Below are 15,883 nucleotides of genomic sequence, written 5' to 3'. Positions count from 1 at the left end.
AGCATTCACATATCAGTGACCCTCTGGTGTGCACACATTCCTAAAAGTTTCAGCTTCCTAGCTAAGCATCCTTTAATTAGGCTAAGCTGGAGCAGCAAATAAACACCCCCTGAACACTAGACAAGGTAGAACCTAGAGGGGTTTTACATATGTAAGCTTATCTAACCCACTGCACAGTCCTACCTCTTCCCTTGCATCCCAAGCATCCCACGCTGTGGTCCTGTCCTCTCTCCAGCTCAGGTCGCTGGATTATTAGAAGAATAACGCTAAAATAGAGTCTGAGCGAGCAGTAGTGGCTCATGGTCAGAGCAGACAGTGCCAGGATGAGGAAGGGGTCAGCCTTCTTAGCACCAGCTAACACATTCACTGCAATGCCTGGCCACTCCAAAGCGCTCACCGTCACACTCCATCAACCTCAGCACTTGTGTTTTAGGACACAGATGCAGACAAATGCACTCCCAGGAGTGCTCAGGAGCAGCTGTGCCCTTGCTGCCCCAGAGCAGGTGAGCTGGGAGCAGGTTGTCCAGGCTCACAGGGGGGTAAGCACCAAGCTGGAATTTCCCTGTTGGTTGCTGTGCTTCCCAGGACAGAGCAATTAGGATCTGCATGTTGTTTTTTTTCTCAGTTTGAGGTGCCTGAAATAGCATGCAAGCCAGGCAGATAGGGTGGTGTTTTGATAACAGCCCAAGTGTGTTTGCACGGCCTGGAGTGCAGTGTCAGAGGACCAAGTGGCAGGGCCAATCCTGACAGCACTGAAGTACTGAGTAGGGTGGAGGGAGCCAGAGCTGTTGCGTCTTCCCTGTGCTTCTTCGTGGACACAGGCACAGGACTGAGCTGTCCCCTGAAGTGCACACAGGGCTTGTTTCACAGGAAACTCATCAGTTGTCTCTATGCTCTTGACTCTCAAAGCATGACCTCAGTGTGAGCAACCAGAGGCAAGGGGACAACACAGAGGTACCCAGCTGACCCAGGCCAGTCCCCTTCTTCCCGCTTCTAACACTGTGTAGGGGAAGGTATCAGCATGCAAAGCTCCCCCTTGGTTTTACCCCATCCCCCTACAGGAAACAAGCATCTCCCTAAGCCCTGGTGAGCCCCCCAGGCCCAAGTGGCAGACAGAACAACTAATGACATGGTGGCATGCCTTGGACTTGTTATTGCCATTGAGATGAAAAAAGGTATTAATGGGAACAGCATTAAGAGAGAAGTCTTTCCTACTTGTAAGGACTCAAGTGATGTGATCTCAATGGAAAGATTTGAAGGCAAAGAAAGAGCTCATAAGATTGCTCTTTGACTTTGCAAGTGATCGGGATCCCAGTGGCACCTCTTATTTAGCTTTCCAGTATTGTAGAAAAAGCCCAACCCCTGTTAAGCCAAAATCCTTGGGCTAGAACACACATCTCAAAAACCACAGCCAACCTCCCTCCTCAGCAAATTTCTAAATGCAGACTGTCAGGGAAGCAGCAGCAACTCCCTCCAGCAAATAATCCCAATTAAAACCCAAGTAGACACCTTCCAATGTACAGAGTGGAAATAAAATAGTCCACAGCTGAAGAAGCCAGGCCACAGATGCCAAACCCTGCAGGCTCTCTGAGCACTGCCTGTGGGAGCGTGTGTCCAGGTACACCAGTGCACTCATGGTGAAATGAATAGCTGCAGCTCTACTGGCATAAAGGTTTGTTAATTAGCCTGAGGAGAAGCCAAGTCTAGTACTGAAGCTTTACTCTAGCTCCATAACATGATACTGCCTCAGGCCTTTTAGCTGGCCTTGAGATATGAGGTATTGTTTATTAAAGCATTAGTATTTCCAAATATACTAGGTCTACATGACAAAATGTTATGGTCCGTGGCTGCAAGAAGACTCATATTCTCATGGTGCAAAAGCCTGGTGAGAAATAAAAGGATCAAAGCTTGATGATTTTAAGGCTCATAACTTAGCATGCACATTGCACTTCTGCCAGCCCACCGCTCCCTAAGACTCGACAACTGCAATGTAAATCATGGAAGCATTTCTTTATAAAACCATTTTAAAATGTCCATTGAGGCTGTGACTAACCTTGTCACGCAGTTATGGAATTTATCCCAAGGCAACTACTTGCCATCTGCCAACAGATTAAATACAGAAATATGGGATGCATCCGCAACCCTCATCATGAGGACTCCTCCTCGTGAACCCCATCCATCTACAGACAAATGTAATGGGGTGGTCTGCTTGGGAGGGCCCTCCAGTTTCCTACAGTAGGCAGAGACCTCATTGCTTACAAAGTACAAAGGCTTGTGAGTTCAAGATTCAAGAAAGCATGAAATCTAAGAGAAAGTGCTACTTCTCCATTTCCTAATCTGTGCTGAGCTACTAGCTCTGTACTTCATTTAAAGATCAAACAGCGCAAATTAAAATTAAAAGCAAAATCTTGGGCTTGCAAAGTCTCACCAGATGTTCTGACTGTGTTCTCTGGAATTCAAGACTGCCAATGTTCCTGACCTTATAAAGGGAGAGGACCAGAGTGTCCAGGAACTTATAAACACGAAGGGAACCTTATTTTAGGTACTGTAGTCCAACATAGGTTTAATTTGGGATTAGGGATTTCACATTTAACCAATGATGGAAACTGTCCCATCTTATCATATGTCTGCAGCTAAGGCTTCAGTGTCTAAGTCCAATGGTGTGAGAATTGTCTGTGCCTTACCCGTCTTCATTATTTGAAAGAGCCCTTTTAAGCACTGCACTCTTAGAATATGGGTGAGAACGCGTTGCAAAACAAACAGTGTCTTAAGGAGTGGCTAAGCTGAGAAGACATTTAACACCAACACCACTGTTAAAAAAAAAAAAAAAAAAAAAAAAGGCGTTTTATAAAAGACAGCTTACAGGATAACTGGTCCTTTGCGGGACAGGAGCACTAATTAAAAACAGCAGCTAATGGCTGCTGCCGAGAGCAGGCTAAGATAGGGGATACCCAGAGCTTTTGCCCTTCTCAGAAGCACTGGTCACTTGTCTCAAAAATTCATTGCAGCATTACGCTCTTGATAACCCTATGCTAATAGCTTTCTGGTTTTACCCCATGGCTTCAGACATTGCATTACTTCGCTCCTCCTGGTCAAACACCCCCAGTTCCCTTACAGAGAACATTTAAGTACGGAGACCCCTTCGGGACCCACAGCCCAGCAGCAGGGCAGATGTCGGACACTCCACGCTACTCAGCCCTGCAGTGAAGCTTCACCCCCCAGCACCAGCCACAAATGAACACTAAAGGTTAGGCTGAGTGCTCAGATATTCCCCCGTGAGCACCAAGTCTGTAATACAATGACCACAATCACTTTATTAAGGATGTTCAGTCACAGCATTTCTGCTCAGAGGGAGACTCAGGGGGGACACAGGGCTCTTTCAGTGCTCCGTTCTGCTCTTCCATTGAGCAATCCCATCTGCATCAATGCTGTTTCTTTCCCTCATCTGAGAATAAACAAAGCTGCGACTTGTGATGTGGTTTGCTCAAGTCATGAAAACAAAACATCAGCACATGTTAAATATGCTAACAGTGATGCTGCTCTATTTCAGTGTGAAAGGTGCCAGCAGGAGCAAGGAGTCAGTGCTTTCTGGAATGACAAAGCCGAGAAGCTTCTGCAGTTTCAGTTGTGACCAACTCAGCGACCCCAAGCGAAGATACACTTACGGCAACGCGGTGCTGGAGAAAATGAAAGCGTGCCACTCTCCCCCTCCTGACTACAACTCAGTGGTCCATTACTCTCAGCCACCTGTTTAAGTCATCTGGGCCAGGATTTAACATGCATTTAATGCAAACAGGTTTTTCTAAAAACAATGTCAGTTTAAAAAGTTATCCTGAAGTTTAAGAAGTTATCGTTGGCTTAATCTCAATGATCTGCGTTTCTACAGACTGCAACAAGCATATACAAAACATAGCAGAATACTAATGCTTAGGCCTTGACTTTCCCAATGCTGAACTCCAGAAGCTGTCAGTAAAATTGCCCAGCGCTTCTAAAAACCATAATTGTCATCATTACCGAAAAAAAAAAAAACAGTTCACCATTCGGTCCCTGGCAGCAGGATGGTAGGTGATGCTGCACTAACCCAGACTCTGGCCCACAGCACTGGGGTCCTGGTCAGGAGAGGCAGCGGGGATGAGCCCACAGCGTAAGGCACCTTGGAATGGGTGCTGTATTGCTTGGGCCTACGGTGAGGCTACCTGCATAGTGCTGAAAAATGAAGGAGGTTCTGAGAAGAGGAAAAACAACAGAACAGATCACACTGTACAGTTTTAAGTGAAAACTCCACCTTGAGAAACTTGGTGGAAGGCTAGTGAGGGATGAGGCACTACACGTGTCTTACTGCTTTGGATGACAAAAGACCCAGGGAGTTCTGTGAGGCAAGAGTTTCAAGCACATCTTGCAAAACACAGCTTGCAAGAATACAAAAGAACTCAGGTCAGAGTCGGTGCTGCCAGAACAGGGAATGCAGATCAATTCCCTTTGGTCAAGGCTGCTGCAATCAGGTCAACAGTCTTGAAGATTTGCACTTTGTCAATACACCAACATACACACACTGGAAACAAACAAGCTAGATATGTTAAAGCCAAGCTCCGTCCATGAAACTTAGTGGACTTTCTAACACTGCACTGATTATATTCTATTTATGGGAATCTGTCCGAAAGGACAGTACGGCTATTAAGCTGCATATATTTTCAACAAAGTATTGATTAATAGAGAGCGTGAAGGGAATACTTAGAAATAGCATGGCAATCTCTTTGGAAAGTTTGGGCAGCTTTTCTATGAAGACAGTTGAACTTCTAGGTTAGTTAACAGTATGTATGTACAGGAATAAAAATGCATCATTGATTTGCAACAGACTTCTGTGTAGCATCTCAGAAAGCACATGAATGCTCTCAGTTCAAGATGTGGGGGGGATGCATTATCCCCTTTCATCTTTAAATACAATATTAAGGAGGCTTTGGCCATTTAACACAATAGCTCTGATGTCTTCTGAATCAACTACTGCCCAATGTTTTTTGTGGTCCCTTTTAAATATATATATTAAAATGCTACATATATGGATTGACCTCTTAAAACTCAGTTTAGAAACTGTGAATTTAACCCACTAACAGACAGAGGGAAATGAGCTTTTGCATATTTACAAAGAAAAATGATCTTGTATATGCAAGTAAAAGAAATATGTACTGCCACTTCTAAGCTAAATATCAATTCTAGATCTTCCTTCCCAAGAGATCACCAGTTTTAAATACACCATATTGCACTGTCTCTTGCTGGTAAAGTATATTTGATTTTGATCAAAACAAATGGAATTGGAGAGAACTGTTTCCTAGTTCCATTTCAGCAATAGTCATTATGGGATAATGCATCTCTGAAAGGAAGTGTTTGCACAATGTAAATATATAAATATGCTTTTTGTGCATAATATTTAAGAAAACTGGACTACAAAGATTACTTTTATATGAATCCCCTAAGTTTCTTTGGATGTGAATAACTCCTTTTATCTTGCATTTTCTGTCTTCATATAATGCATTTGACTACTAAACTCATACAATAAAGTTTGCTTTTTCAAAGAATGTGCACAGTTCTGACCAGTTAGTTAATCCAGTATCGAAGGTTACTGCAACAGACAATTCATCTCTGGACAGCACTCATGCATCAAACATACCAGTTTTGTGAGCAAACAGGAATGTGGAATAATTGCACTGAAGGCACACTTCTTGAACAAAGGGGATACAGTGATGGACAGTAGTGCTGCTCCTTGTGAGAGTGAAATCCACTAAATCCAGAATATTTAAGAAATGTTTACTGCTGTCTGGAGGCAAAAAATAAAAAAATAAAAAAAATCAACTCTGCCTCTAGGAGAGCCAAGGTTTCATGGTAGGGTAATTAAAGATTGCCATTCCCAAATATCCACTCAACTACTCACCTTGTGGTCAGTCCTGCAGCTAGATCTGGTACAGATGGAAGGACAGCAAGCGAAGCCAGGTTTCATGAATAAAACCTGTTCCAAACCAACTATGACACAAGCTAGCAACTCAGACCTGGTAGATGTTCTCTTCTTCACAGACCCACCTGAGACCCAAATTCCCAGCCAAGATGGCACAACTTGGAAAAGCTGCCTCCACTGAGATGTTCCATCAAGGACTCTCTGCCATATATCATTTTAGGACCTGAGGGTAACTCTAAGCCACACCGTAGATATAACAATACAGAAGTGCTGGAAGGAAGCAGAGGTGAATTTTCCTTTGTACACAGAACCTAATGGCATTACCTACTGCTGTAGGATATTCTGCATCCATTGATGCACATTACCAAAGACAGACTGTAGAATAGGTAAGAGCACCAATCGAACTTACCACAGCTTTAGTCTCCATGTAATAAAACCTCTAGAAACTGCAATTTAAGGTATAATGACTCCATATTAAAATAATACAAAAAGTATCGACTATTTCACATATATTGCACAGTGTTTTGTGTTATACATGCATAGTCAGGATTGAATGGGTATAGAAGATCTTACCTATGCAGGTCAACTATAAAGAAATAATTCTGGGCACTGAAGTTGTTGATTACTCCACATGCAAATTCTCAAGAGAAATTAACATTTTCTGCTATGAAGCAAAAAAGGTCAACAGACATGAAATTAAAATACTTTCTAATGGAGTTTTCTAAATTAAGGCTTGTCTAGTAACACTGATCTGATAGAATCAGACAGACTTTATCTGGGAGTTAAGGAAGTGTATAGTAGTATGATTCAAGTAAACAGCACCTGTAAGTTTTAGGGTATCTGGTATATATATCTGATGTATACTCTAAGTGGCAAGCACTAAACATTCTTCGTGAAGCATGATTTTTTTAAACTTTGCATTGGAGACACCAAACACAAGAAATACAATTGAATAAAATACAATTCCAGCATTAAAGTTGAAAAACTCCGTATCCAACTTCAATGCTTCATGTTGTTAAAATAAGGCTACATTATTTCTGGTATTCTTTATTAAAAATACTGCTGTACACATGAAGAATGAAAACAGGATTAAAGATGAGTAACACATATTGGGATCATGGCATTAGAACTTAACATACCGGTGCTTTTTAGGGGAAGCAGTTGACACCTGAATTACTGAAACAAGGGCAAATCAAAAATACATAGGTACCCTCAACAAAATATTTACAATATAGTAAATACAGCAACAAAATTTAAAACAGGTACAAAAAATTAAAATGACCAACATCACATGATTTCAAAGGTTGTCCCTTCTGTGCTTTTAGCTGTAAAAATAGGAAGGTCAGAATGAAATTTCCCATCTGGGACGGCACATCCTGGTGGCTCTTCTTTATAAATACATATACACAATTCTTCCTATGAATAGATCAAACTACATCTTTAGGACAACCTTCCAAATGGAATTAAAATGGGGTAGAAGGGCTCTCCCCCAAAAAACACCCAAGTTGAACTTCAGACTGTTCAAATCATTCCCAAATACAGACCAAATGAAATAAATAGAAAACAAAGCTCAACTTTTTTATTTTATGCATCACCTGACACCAAATATTTTCTGGCTGACATTATTTATGTATGAAAACTTATTAGCTGTCTACCTTTTTATTTTTAAACCAAGTCCTGAGGTTATTAGGGGCTGAAGCAAACTGACATTATGCAAATACACACAGGTTTGCAATTTAGACATGTCTTGCAGAGGGTGGTTTGCTGGTCTAAAAAGGATGAGAATTCAAGCCCTATTTTACCCCTGCCTTACACTTTCACAAAATATTGGTCCACAAATTAAATTTTCAAAGGTTCCCGAACCCCACAACTGAACAGATGATCCCCTTTCATTTTCAAAGAAAACAATACTGGAAAAAACCTCAGCCCGCTTATAAATTAAGCATTTCATATTTCTTCTAGAATACAAGTACTTCTTTTTTGTACAAAAGAATTACAATATGATTTGTCAAAAAACATATAAAAGACAGCTGCTCTTCCTCAAATACATGAGCTAATGATAAAAGACTGTTTTGCATGTTCACTTTTCAAAGTTCCTGTTCCTTTTACATTAAAAAGAACATTCTGGCAACTGTTATCGTTTGAATATTAAACATTATGTTCCTTTTAAAATTCATTCGATCAAATGCAACAATAATCGATCTTTAAACTCAACAACTGATGCTACCTAATGTGGATTCAACCACATTTTCTAAAATGTGTAAAGCATGTCCCTAGTCTTCAAAGCTTTCGAAGTGAAGAGAGTTGCTTTTCTTGCTGCAAGTCTCAAGGCGGAGAATCATTTTAAAGCTTATAAAAGTGGACAGAGAAATATTAAAAACTTCTCTGAAAACTACAAATATTGAGAATTATTAAAATTGATGCCAGTAACATCAGTTGCAAGTGCTTAAGAGTCTGTCCTGACCTTTTGAGTTTCCACATTTTCTTCATGGTGAGCACCCAGTGCTATTAAAACATTCAGTGCTGGGAAAGAATAGATACAGTCTTCACTACTGCTTTAAGAAAGAAAATTCCTACATATTTGGCAGTCTTCAGTATCAAAGTGTAGGTGTTTAACTAGAAATCCCATGAATACCCAAGTTTGGAGAGAACTGCATGTCCAAATATTAGAAAGGTAATTGAGGAGGAAAATTCCAGACTTTTGAGACTGAATTACTTCAGGAATATTCATGTGTTGAGTATTATCAAAAGTAATATTACTTTGGGCTAAGCAGTGACTGCAAAGGCACAGCAGATCATTATCCCTCCAGATTCAGGCTGTAAAACTTGAAAAGCTCTTGATGCCAGACAACTGCTGTGTTTAGTTAATCTTCTTTTAACAGTGTCTTTGTATCTGTATCCAGTGTAGCGTACCATAATAAAGCTGTGGTTCAAAGAACAGAACTTTATACAAAAATTATACTGTAAATAACCTAAGTAATACACTCCTGAAACCTCAGGCATTTAAACACAATTTCTTTTTAAAAAAAATCTATTAAAAAAATTGCATAAATGTAAATGCTTCTGACTAGCAGGAAAACATACAAACAGTTTTTTTTAAAAGGCGCTGGTTGTGTTTAGAGCAAATTTGATATGCTCCTTAAATTATAGATGTTTCCCATGATGCTATTTTCGTCACTTCGCTTAGACAAAGTTTAAATCAAATGATGGGACTTTCCTTTTTTTTTTTTTTTTTTTTAAAGGAGGGAGGGGGTCAATTCATTGATACTTCAACTTGATCGATTTCATTTCATCTTCTTTTTTTTTGAGCTAACAGTGGGTGGCATACAGAGCTTGCATACAACACACTTTTACAGAGGTTACGAACTAAACAGTAATTAATAGAACACAATTTCTATTAAATTATTTACCTGGTCCTTTATGCTATTCTGGGTGCAAATAATATCAAAAATGAATAAATTCTGCTTTATCCTCAGTGACAAAAATGTATCCCAGAAATGTCCTTGCAAAGAGTTTCCCTTAAGTATATAATGTGGCAAAACTTCAGAGATCAGAAAAGTCTTAAAAAATTAAAATTAGTGCATATACAAGTGGAAAAAATAAAAGCAGGAACATCATGCACCTGATGTGTTCCTTAATCTAAAATAAATTCTTCACAGATAAAGCCTCCAATGGCAGCCTTAGCTCTAGGATAAGTGAAACATTCTTCCCTTCAAGTAACAGTGTACCTGACTGAAGTGCAAGCAGCTTTGCTCATCTCCTGTTTGTTTCCCAAATGTGAAATGAGATGACAACAACAATTCAGCTGTAGTGCAATTTGCTATTTGTTAAGTTCCTCAGCAATGTCCTGCATGCTTTCAGCAAATACTACAACTGACCATTTGCGGCTGCAATCAGTTCTTGAAAAGTATTTTCAAAGCAGCGTTTTAAATCGCTGTAAGTTACCACAAGTACACTCTTCTCATCTCTGGAAATGAGGCTTATTTTTTCTGGCACACCAGCATCTAACTGTAACAAGAATGCAAAAGATAAAATAAAAGACGTGTGAAAGAAATGGCAAAACATTTCCCCGATAACAAAAACAATCAATTTTTTGGCAAGTGTACTGTTTTGGTGCAGCACAGATCTGTTAACACACAAAGAAAGGATTCGAGTTGCACCAAAACAACACATACCTGGCAAAAAATCCAGACATTTGGTCTTAACCTGATATACATCCCCCACCTGTGGACTACATTAATTGTTTTTCTCCATAATGCTAATAATCCTGCAATACCATCTTATCTCACCCTGTATAGAAACTTAGCATAATTTCCAGATAGCTCCTGATGAACAAAAACACTTTTGACATTACATTTGCACATAGTCCACCACATTTGCATGTAAGATCCACAAGCCTCCTAGTAGGGTAGGTAGTTTACTTCTTGTCCACTCTGAAAATGAATTAACGGATGGACCAGCCCCAAATACTCTGAACAATGGTAAAAACCCAAACCTAAATTTTTTGGCAGTACTGGAAACAAACTAGATTTTAAGCCTTCCGTACAGTGTATTTCTTCCCTTATTCTATGAAAAAGATTGCCTAGTTACAGTCCATAATGAACAATTCAGACGTAAAGATTAAAATTTATTCCACATCTATTTTCAGGTTTTGTTCTGATTTATCAAATTTGGTAATAACATAATTGAAGAACTGAGTTGCACAATCTTTCAAGAGACTGCCATGCAACTGCTCTCACTAACGTTTGGTGACAATTGCCTGTAACAGATGCAGAAGTGCTTTTGTCATGAAATTTTGAAAACACGAAGCTCCACAAATGGCATTGTCTTCCTCAGGGAAGCTGCTGAATTCCTTTTAATAGAAAGATTCAGGAACAGGATAGAAAAGCAGTGATTTGAGAGACAAGCATGTATGTTACACTACATACATTAGAGATGTACTACAAAGTCTTAATTTGGAACAGTATAATATGCTATGTGCCAAAGTCCCTTCCAATGCTATCTTATGACCTCACTTTTCAAGAAATGTTCAGTGGAGAACTGTCTGAATCTTACAATGAGAAATTCGCGTGGCTGTTTTGGTTGATATTTCCAAATACTTTACACTATAAACTTTCGTGTTCCCATACAGAAGATAGGACAGAGGCAAATGGAATATGATACTGTTGAGACAATCTTTGGAAATACAGTCCCAGCAGGATAAAATAAATGCATTGTAATGTTGTACTGAATAGCAGAACAGCAATTAGATTTGGCACAGAGATGTTGGTTGCTGTCTGGAGCAACATAGCAAGTTCGAAACTGCTTGCATTTGTCTTCTAAAAATAACACTGTCAAAACCTTAAAAGCTGGAAGCTCCCAGATTTAAAGCTTCTGCTTTGCTTTGTGAGTAGTTTCAGAAGGACAAAGAAAGCCAATTAACTTTTAGTTTTCGTAGAGTAGGATAAAATCACGTATCTTTTCTAATACCCATTACAAAATACTGGTGAGAAATCATTTACTATTCACATTATCATTCACAAATTCAGTGAAAGCTCTTATGAATTTAGTAACTGGAAGATCTGTATTAAAGAAAGCCACACAGCTGACTAGAAACAACAATATGGCTTTCTTTCTCTTCTCCTGTGGATACAGAAGTCAGCATCTCAGCAGAAAAGATCCCAAAAACACATTGGGAAACACTGAAGAAAAGACTTTTTTTGAACAAAGTTTCGCTCAAAAGGAATGTTTTTGGAGCACAGCAGGGAAGCCCAAATAACCACTTCTACTAGCACACAATTTCAGAAGTGCTTTTTAGAGTGCGTTTCCGAAGTGGAGTTCTCTAAGCCTTACATTTTTCATGTACTGAGCCCACAACCACAGAAGAGAAGAGCCTCTGTTTGAAAAGGTAACTACGAGCATTTACAGAAAAAGGCATTCTTTGGAAGCTCTTACCTACAAATTCAGGACTGTTCCCCACTTGCTACAGAACTGTACTGGTCACTGCTTTCAAATCATGATGACATTTCACTGTCTATTTGGATATCAACACGCTTTTTGATTTAGCATCCCTTTAATATCACTTTTAAAGTGATTACAAACACCAACCAGAAAGATAAAAAGGAGGTTAAAAAAAGCACAGCAGTGGTCTAATAGGAGACAAAAAGCTGTGACAATTTAGAAATAGATATAGCTGTAGTTACCCTGCTGTCATGTGCCAAAGGATCCAAATATATTCAAATCTTCCTGGAAGAGAAAGTTGGCTATCCTAATCCTAGAAAACAACACTATCCACAAATTGCATATTGTCACTATGTAGTGAGTGGAATGACCAGAATGACCAAGTAGCTATGAAGAAAGGAAGTAACATCTTATTCTCCTACAAGTTATTCAAATTTGATAAAACAATGTAAGATAAGTCAAAAGCTGATCTGACAAAAAGAATCAGCTCATGTACTTCTTAATTTATGGAGCAAGACAAGAAGTTCTACAACTACTGAAGATCTTGTGGTCTCTCATGCAACCCCCACTATTAACCACAAAAGCACTCAGCTAGAGTTTTGGTAGTGGTGCAACTTAGAAACTGCAAGGCACCCTGAGTTACCAGAAACATACTTAACATTTGTGTCACAGAAGTTTTCCTTGCTGTCTAGGAAGGTTGCTGGATTTTGCACTAATTTCTATTACACTTCCCCTCCTGATACACACTTCTGTCTTCTGCTCTGGTCAAAACAGTTTAAGGAATGGATCCTCTTGCTTTATGACCATCTTCTGCAATAACTATATCAGCAGAAACCTCCCAGTTAAAGGGGTTTTATGGATCCTTTATGCTGTATTGAAAGACCAGAGTAGCATAAAGGGACCAGCATTGCTTATTCACAGTATTCAATGCATTCTAGGATGAACAAGTCAATACTGTATTTCATGCTCTATTAGTGAATTTCAAGCTTTAATAATAAATATGCTACTAAGTTTATTTAAAACGTCCATAAATGTTTGAATATTAGCTTAGGGAATACATTTTCATCCAAAATAGGGGAGAAATAAGCATAAGGTAAATCCGAATTAATCTGTCAATGACATCTTTCTTTAAAACAATATTCCCCACCAAAGCAAATTAACCCAAGCAATTTTTAAAAGCTAACCCAAGTACAGTGTACCTTGTTAAGACATGAGATAATGTGACTGAGGTCAATCCAAGGAGTACCCGCTTCTGTCACCTGATGGAAAAGGTGATCTCGAAAGAGCTTTAGTAAATACCTGTCTCCAGTTTCTGACCATGTTGGGTCTTTCTGAAACCTGGTGTAAAACAAAGGCTCAGATTAAACCTCGGAAAGTTAAATATAAAGCAAAACCCACAAATATACATGACTGATCTGAATCTAGTAATCATATTGCTCTGCTAAGCTTCCTGTTATAATCTGCAATTAAATCACTTTCCCTCCTGCTATACAGATAGAAGATAACAATCAAAGCAACTCAGCTGAAGTATCTGAAGCTAATGCATACAGAGGGCCAATAAAAGGAATGAAAGAAAGCAGTGGCCATCTACAACGAGTATACTATGAGAATATTAGAAACTAGCTTTATAAACAGCTTTTACCCAAGTCTATTCAGTAATGGGGAAAACAATAATGGATAGAAAACAGACCATGAACATTTAATTTTTATAAGGCAGTTGATAAAAAACAAGCTGATAATTAACAGGCTTAAAGCTGGTAGCTATGCCATATGCTACAGATCAAGGAAGCTATGCATTTCCTCAAAAACTATTGTCACTCACAACAGACCAACAAGAGAATCCATACTAAAAGAGGAAGCAACTTTGGCATACCTATTTGTAGCCTTCTCTTTTCCTTTACTATTTTGGTCAAAGTTGCTTATCTTATTGTTTCAAGGTTTCTTAAACAACTAAATCCTTAAGAGGCAAATATGGGGAAAACGTTTAGCTTAAGTTTACAAAGGAAGAAGCCTTGCATTGCAATCTGGATTTTGCATACTTTACACCACAAAAACAAGAATTTCTTACTCTGGCCTCTCATTGATTGTTCCCAATTTTGCTAGAAGCCTAAACAACCTTCCATTTTGCACCTCCTAGAAAACAAGAAAGATTATTAAAGTATCTGAAATGTAAGACACTTTTTTGGCAAAGATATATAGTAGTAGCGGCAACAAAGCACTATGTACTACAGAGATGGATTTATTCTAAGACTAAGTTTTTCAGAAAGAGATCCAATACATTATATTGTGTATTGGTAGTCCCAAATCTAATCTTGGCAGTTCATAGCCAAGTTATAATGTGGAGGTTTAACAATCAGTGACATCTTGCTGCTCCAGCAGAAGCTGGATCAGGCAACCTAGCCCTATGCAGAAACAAGTCTAGACTCTCTTGCCAGCCTACACTTAAAAGCATGTCAAAATACTGTACATTAAACAATGTTAATACACACGTGCATGTGTGTATGTATATATATACACACACACACAAGCATACGTGCATGTCTATACATACACAGGCACTTATCAAGACTGTAGAAGTGAACAGTATAATAGCTAATTTCAGGTAAATAAGAAATACTCTACTAGATGTGTTCTTGGAAAATGTTCTGTAGGCCAGTGTTAGTTAATATTGTTTAGCAACAACAATATCAGACCAATTGGAATAGCAGTCTAATACAGTATTTTGAAACAAGTTTTTTCAAAAAGCTATAAATTTAATTTTTACTTAATGCAGTATTAATTCCAAGTCCTTCAATATCAGAGGCAAAGCAGTCAAAACAAGCTCATACAAAAGACAGAACAATAGAATTTAAAATGCTCATAATACATGCAATTAAAAATTATTTCATACGTTTTTCATCATCATTTAGGTTACTGTAAAGTGTTGCATCTTAATCTAGCTTGCATTATACTATGGATTAATCTTCCGTTTAAGTTTCCTCAAAGTTTCCGTTTAAGCTCCTCAAAGCTGGCAGGGAAAAAGATTCTCTCTTGATATTTTTCATATTCTCCAGTGGCCCAGCTCTCCGGTGTTATTCATGCTAAACTGCATCTCACTTCATGCATGATCATATTGATTTCAAATGAGTTCAGTCTGGAGTAGATTACTGTGCACAGCTGGGTAAATAAAATAGGTCAAGGTGATAATAGCTTGACCTCAGACAGCCTATGGGTTTGCAAGATTTTTATTACCAGTCTAAAAACACACAGCAGAACAGCTTGTACGTCACTTGAAGCTGCACTTAGAAGTTGACAGAAAAGACTTACCTTGTCCAGCTAGCAGAGGTTTACACAACCTCCAAATAATTTTTTGGCATGTGCCCAAATACACAAAAGCCAGAAATGCATGTATGTGAATGCTACAGCCTTGCAGATTCCAAGTCAATGGTGACAAAATTGAACACCAACACTGACTCTAAGGCTCCAGGTTGCCTCTCTGCAGGCTGAGTAGCCTGTAGGGCAGGGAATTCTTCTACAGACTGTATTAGAGGACTTAAAAACTGAGGCTTTGCATACTTGAGTGCTGTGACATGTAGGTGATAGGAATATTCAGGTGAAGAAGGGAAAGGACAGAGTAATGGGGTCACTGCCATGTGAAATGCAAATAACAATATTCATGGCTTCAAGTGTAGTAAAGTTATTAACTACATACAAACCACTTCAGGAATTAGAAGCCTCTAAGCTGCAGATGACTGCATGCTTGGAGAATATGATGAAAGAACATACATACAAACATTGTTCTAACATTCTTTGCAGCAATGATGAAGAGAGGGTATATGGCTAGACCTAAGTACTGTAGGTCTGATGGTAATGGAATATGTGACAGTGCAACCAAGTTATAGTATGATAGTTAATTAACAACTGCTATTTACCGCTGCTAGATAAGCGGCTACTGCCAAACTAGGGGCTACACAATAACTTGGATTTGTGGTGGCTGTGCTCACCTACCAGTGAAAA

At 38.9% G+C, this 15,883-nt stretch overlaps 2 protein-coding genes across 4 annotated transcripts in view; one reads left to right on the top strand and one right to left on the bottom strand.

The window, feature by feature from the left end:
* The window catches only part of FLT1 (fms related receptor tyrosine kinase 1), a 108,239-nt gene extending 102,675 nt beyond the window's left edge, over positions 1-5,564 (top strand). Inside the window, exon 30 of the mRNA XM_082778650.1 lies at positions 3,551-5,564. Within this exon, the coding sequence (XP_082634776.1) occupies positions 3,551-3,755 (205 nt within the window). The 3' untranslated portion in view covers positions 3,756-5,564. The remainder of the gene's footprint in view (positions 1-3,550) is intronic.
* Positions 5,565-6,982: 1,418 nt separating this feature from the next.
* Positions 6,983-15,883, bottom strand: part of PAN3 (poly(A) specific ribonuclease subunit PAN3) — an 81,601-nt gene continuing 72,700 nt past the window's right edge. For 2 of the 3 annotated variants that reach the window (XM_082778660.1, XM_082778661.1), the window contains 3 exons: positions 13,956-14,020; positions 13,087-13,225; positions 6,984-9,955 (listed from right to left, as the gene is read on the bottom strand). In XM_082778660.1, coding sequence (XP_082634786.1) covers positions 9,815-9,955; positions 13,087-13,225; positions 13,956-14,020 — 345 coding nt within the window. In that variant the 3' untranslated portion in view covers positions 6,984-9,814. Of the gene's footprint in view, positions 9,956-13,086; positions 13,226-13,955; positions 14,021-15,883 lie in introns of all 3 variants that reach the window. The other variant, XM_082778662.1, reaches the window with a different exon arrangement.

The sequence above is a fragment of the Aythya marila genome (genome assembly GCF_965140915.1).
Source record: "Aythya marila genome assembly, chromosome: 1".
Lineage (NCBI taxonomy): Eukaryota > Metazoa > Chordata > Aves > Anseriformes > Anatidae > Aythya > Aythya marila.
This window is presented reverse-complemented; position numbering and strand designations above follow the sequence as displayed.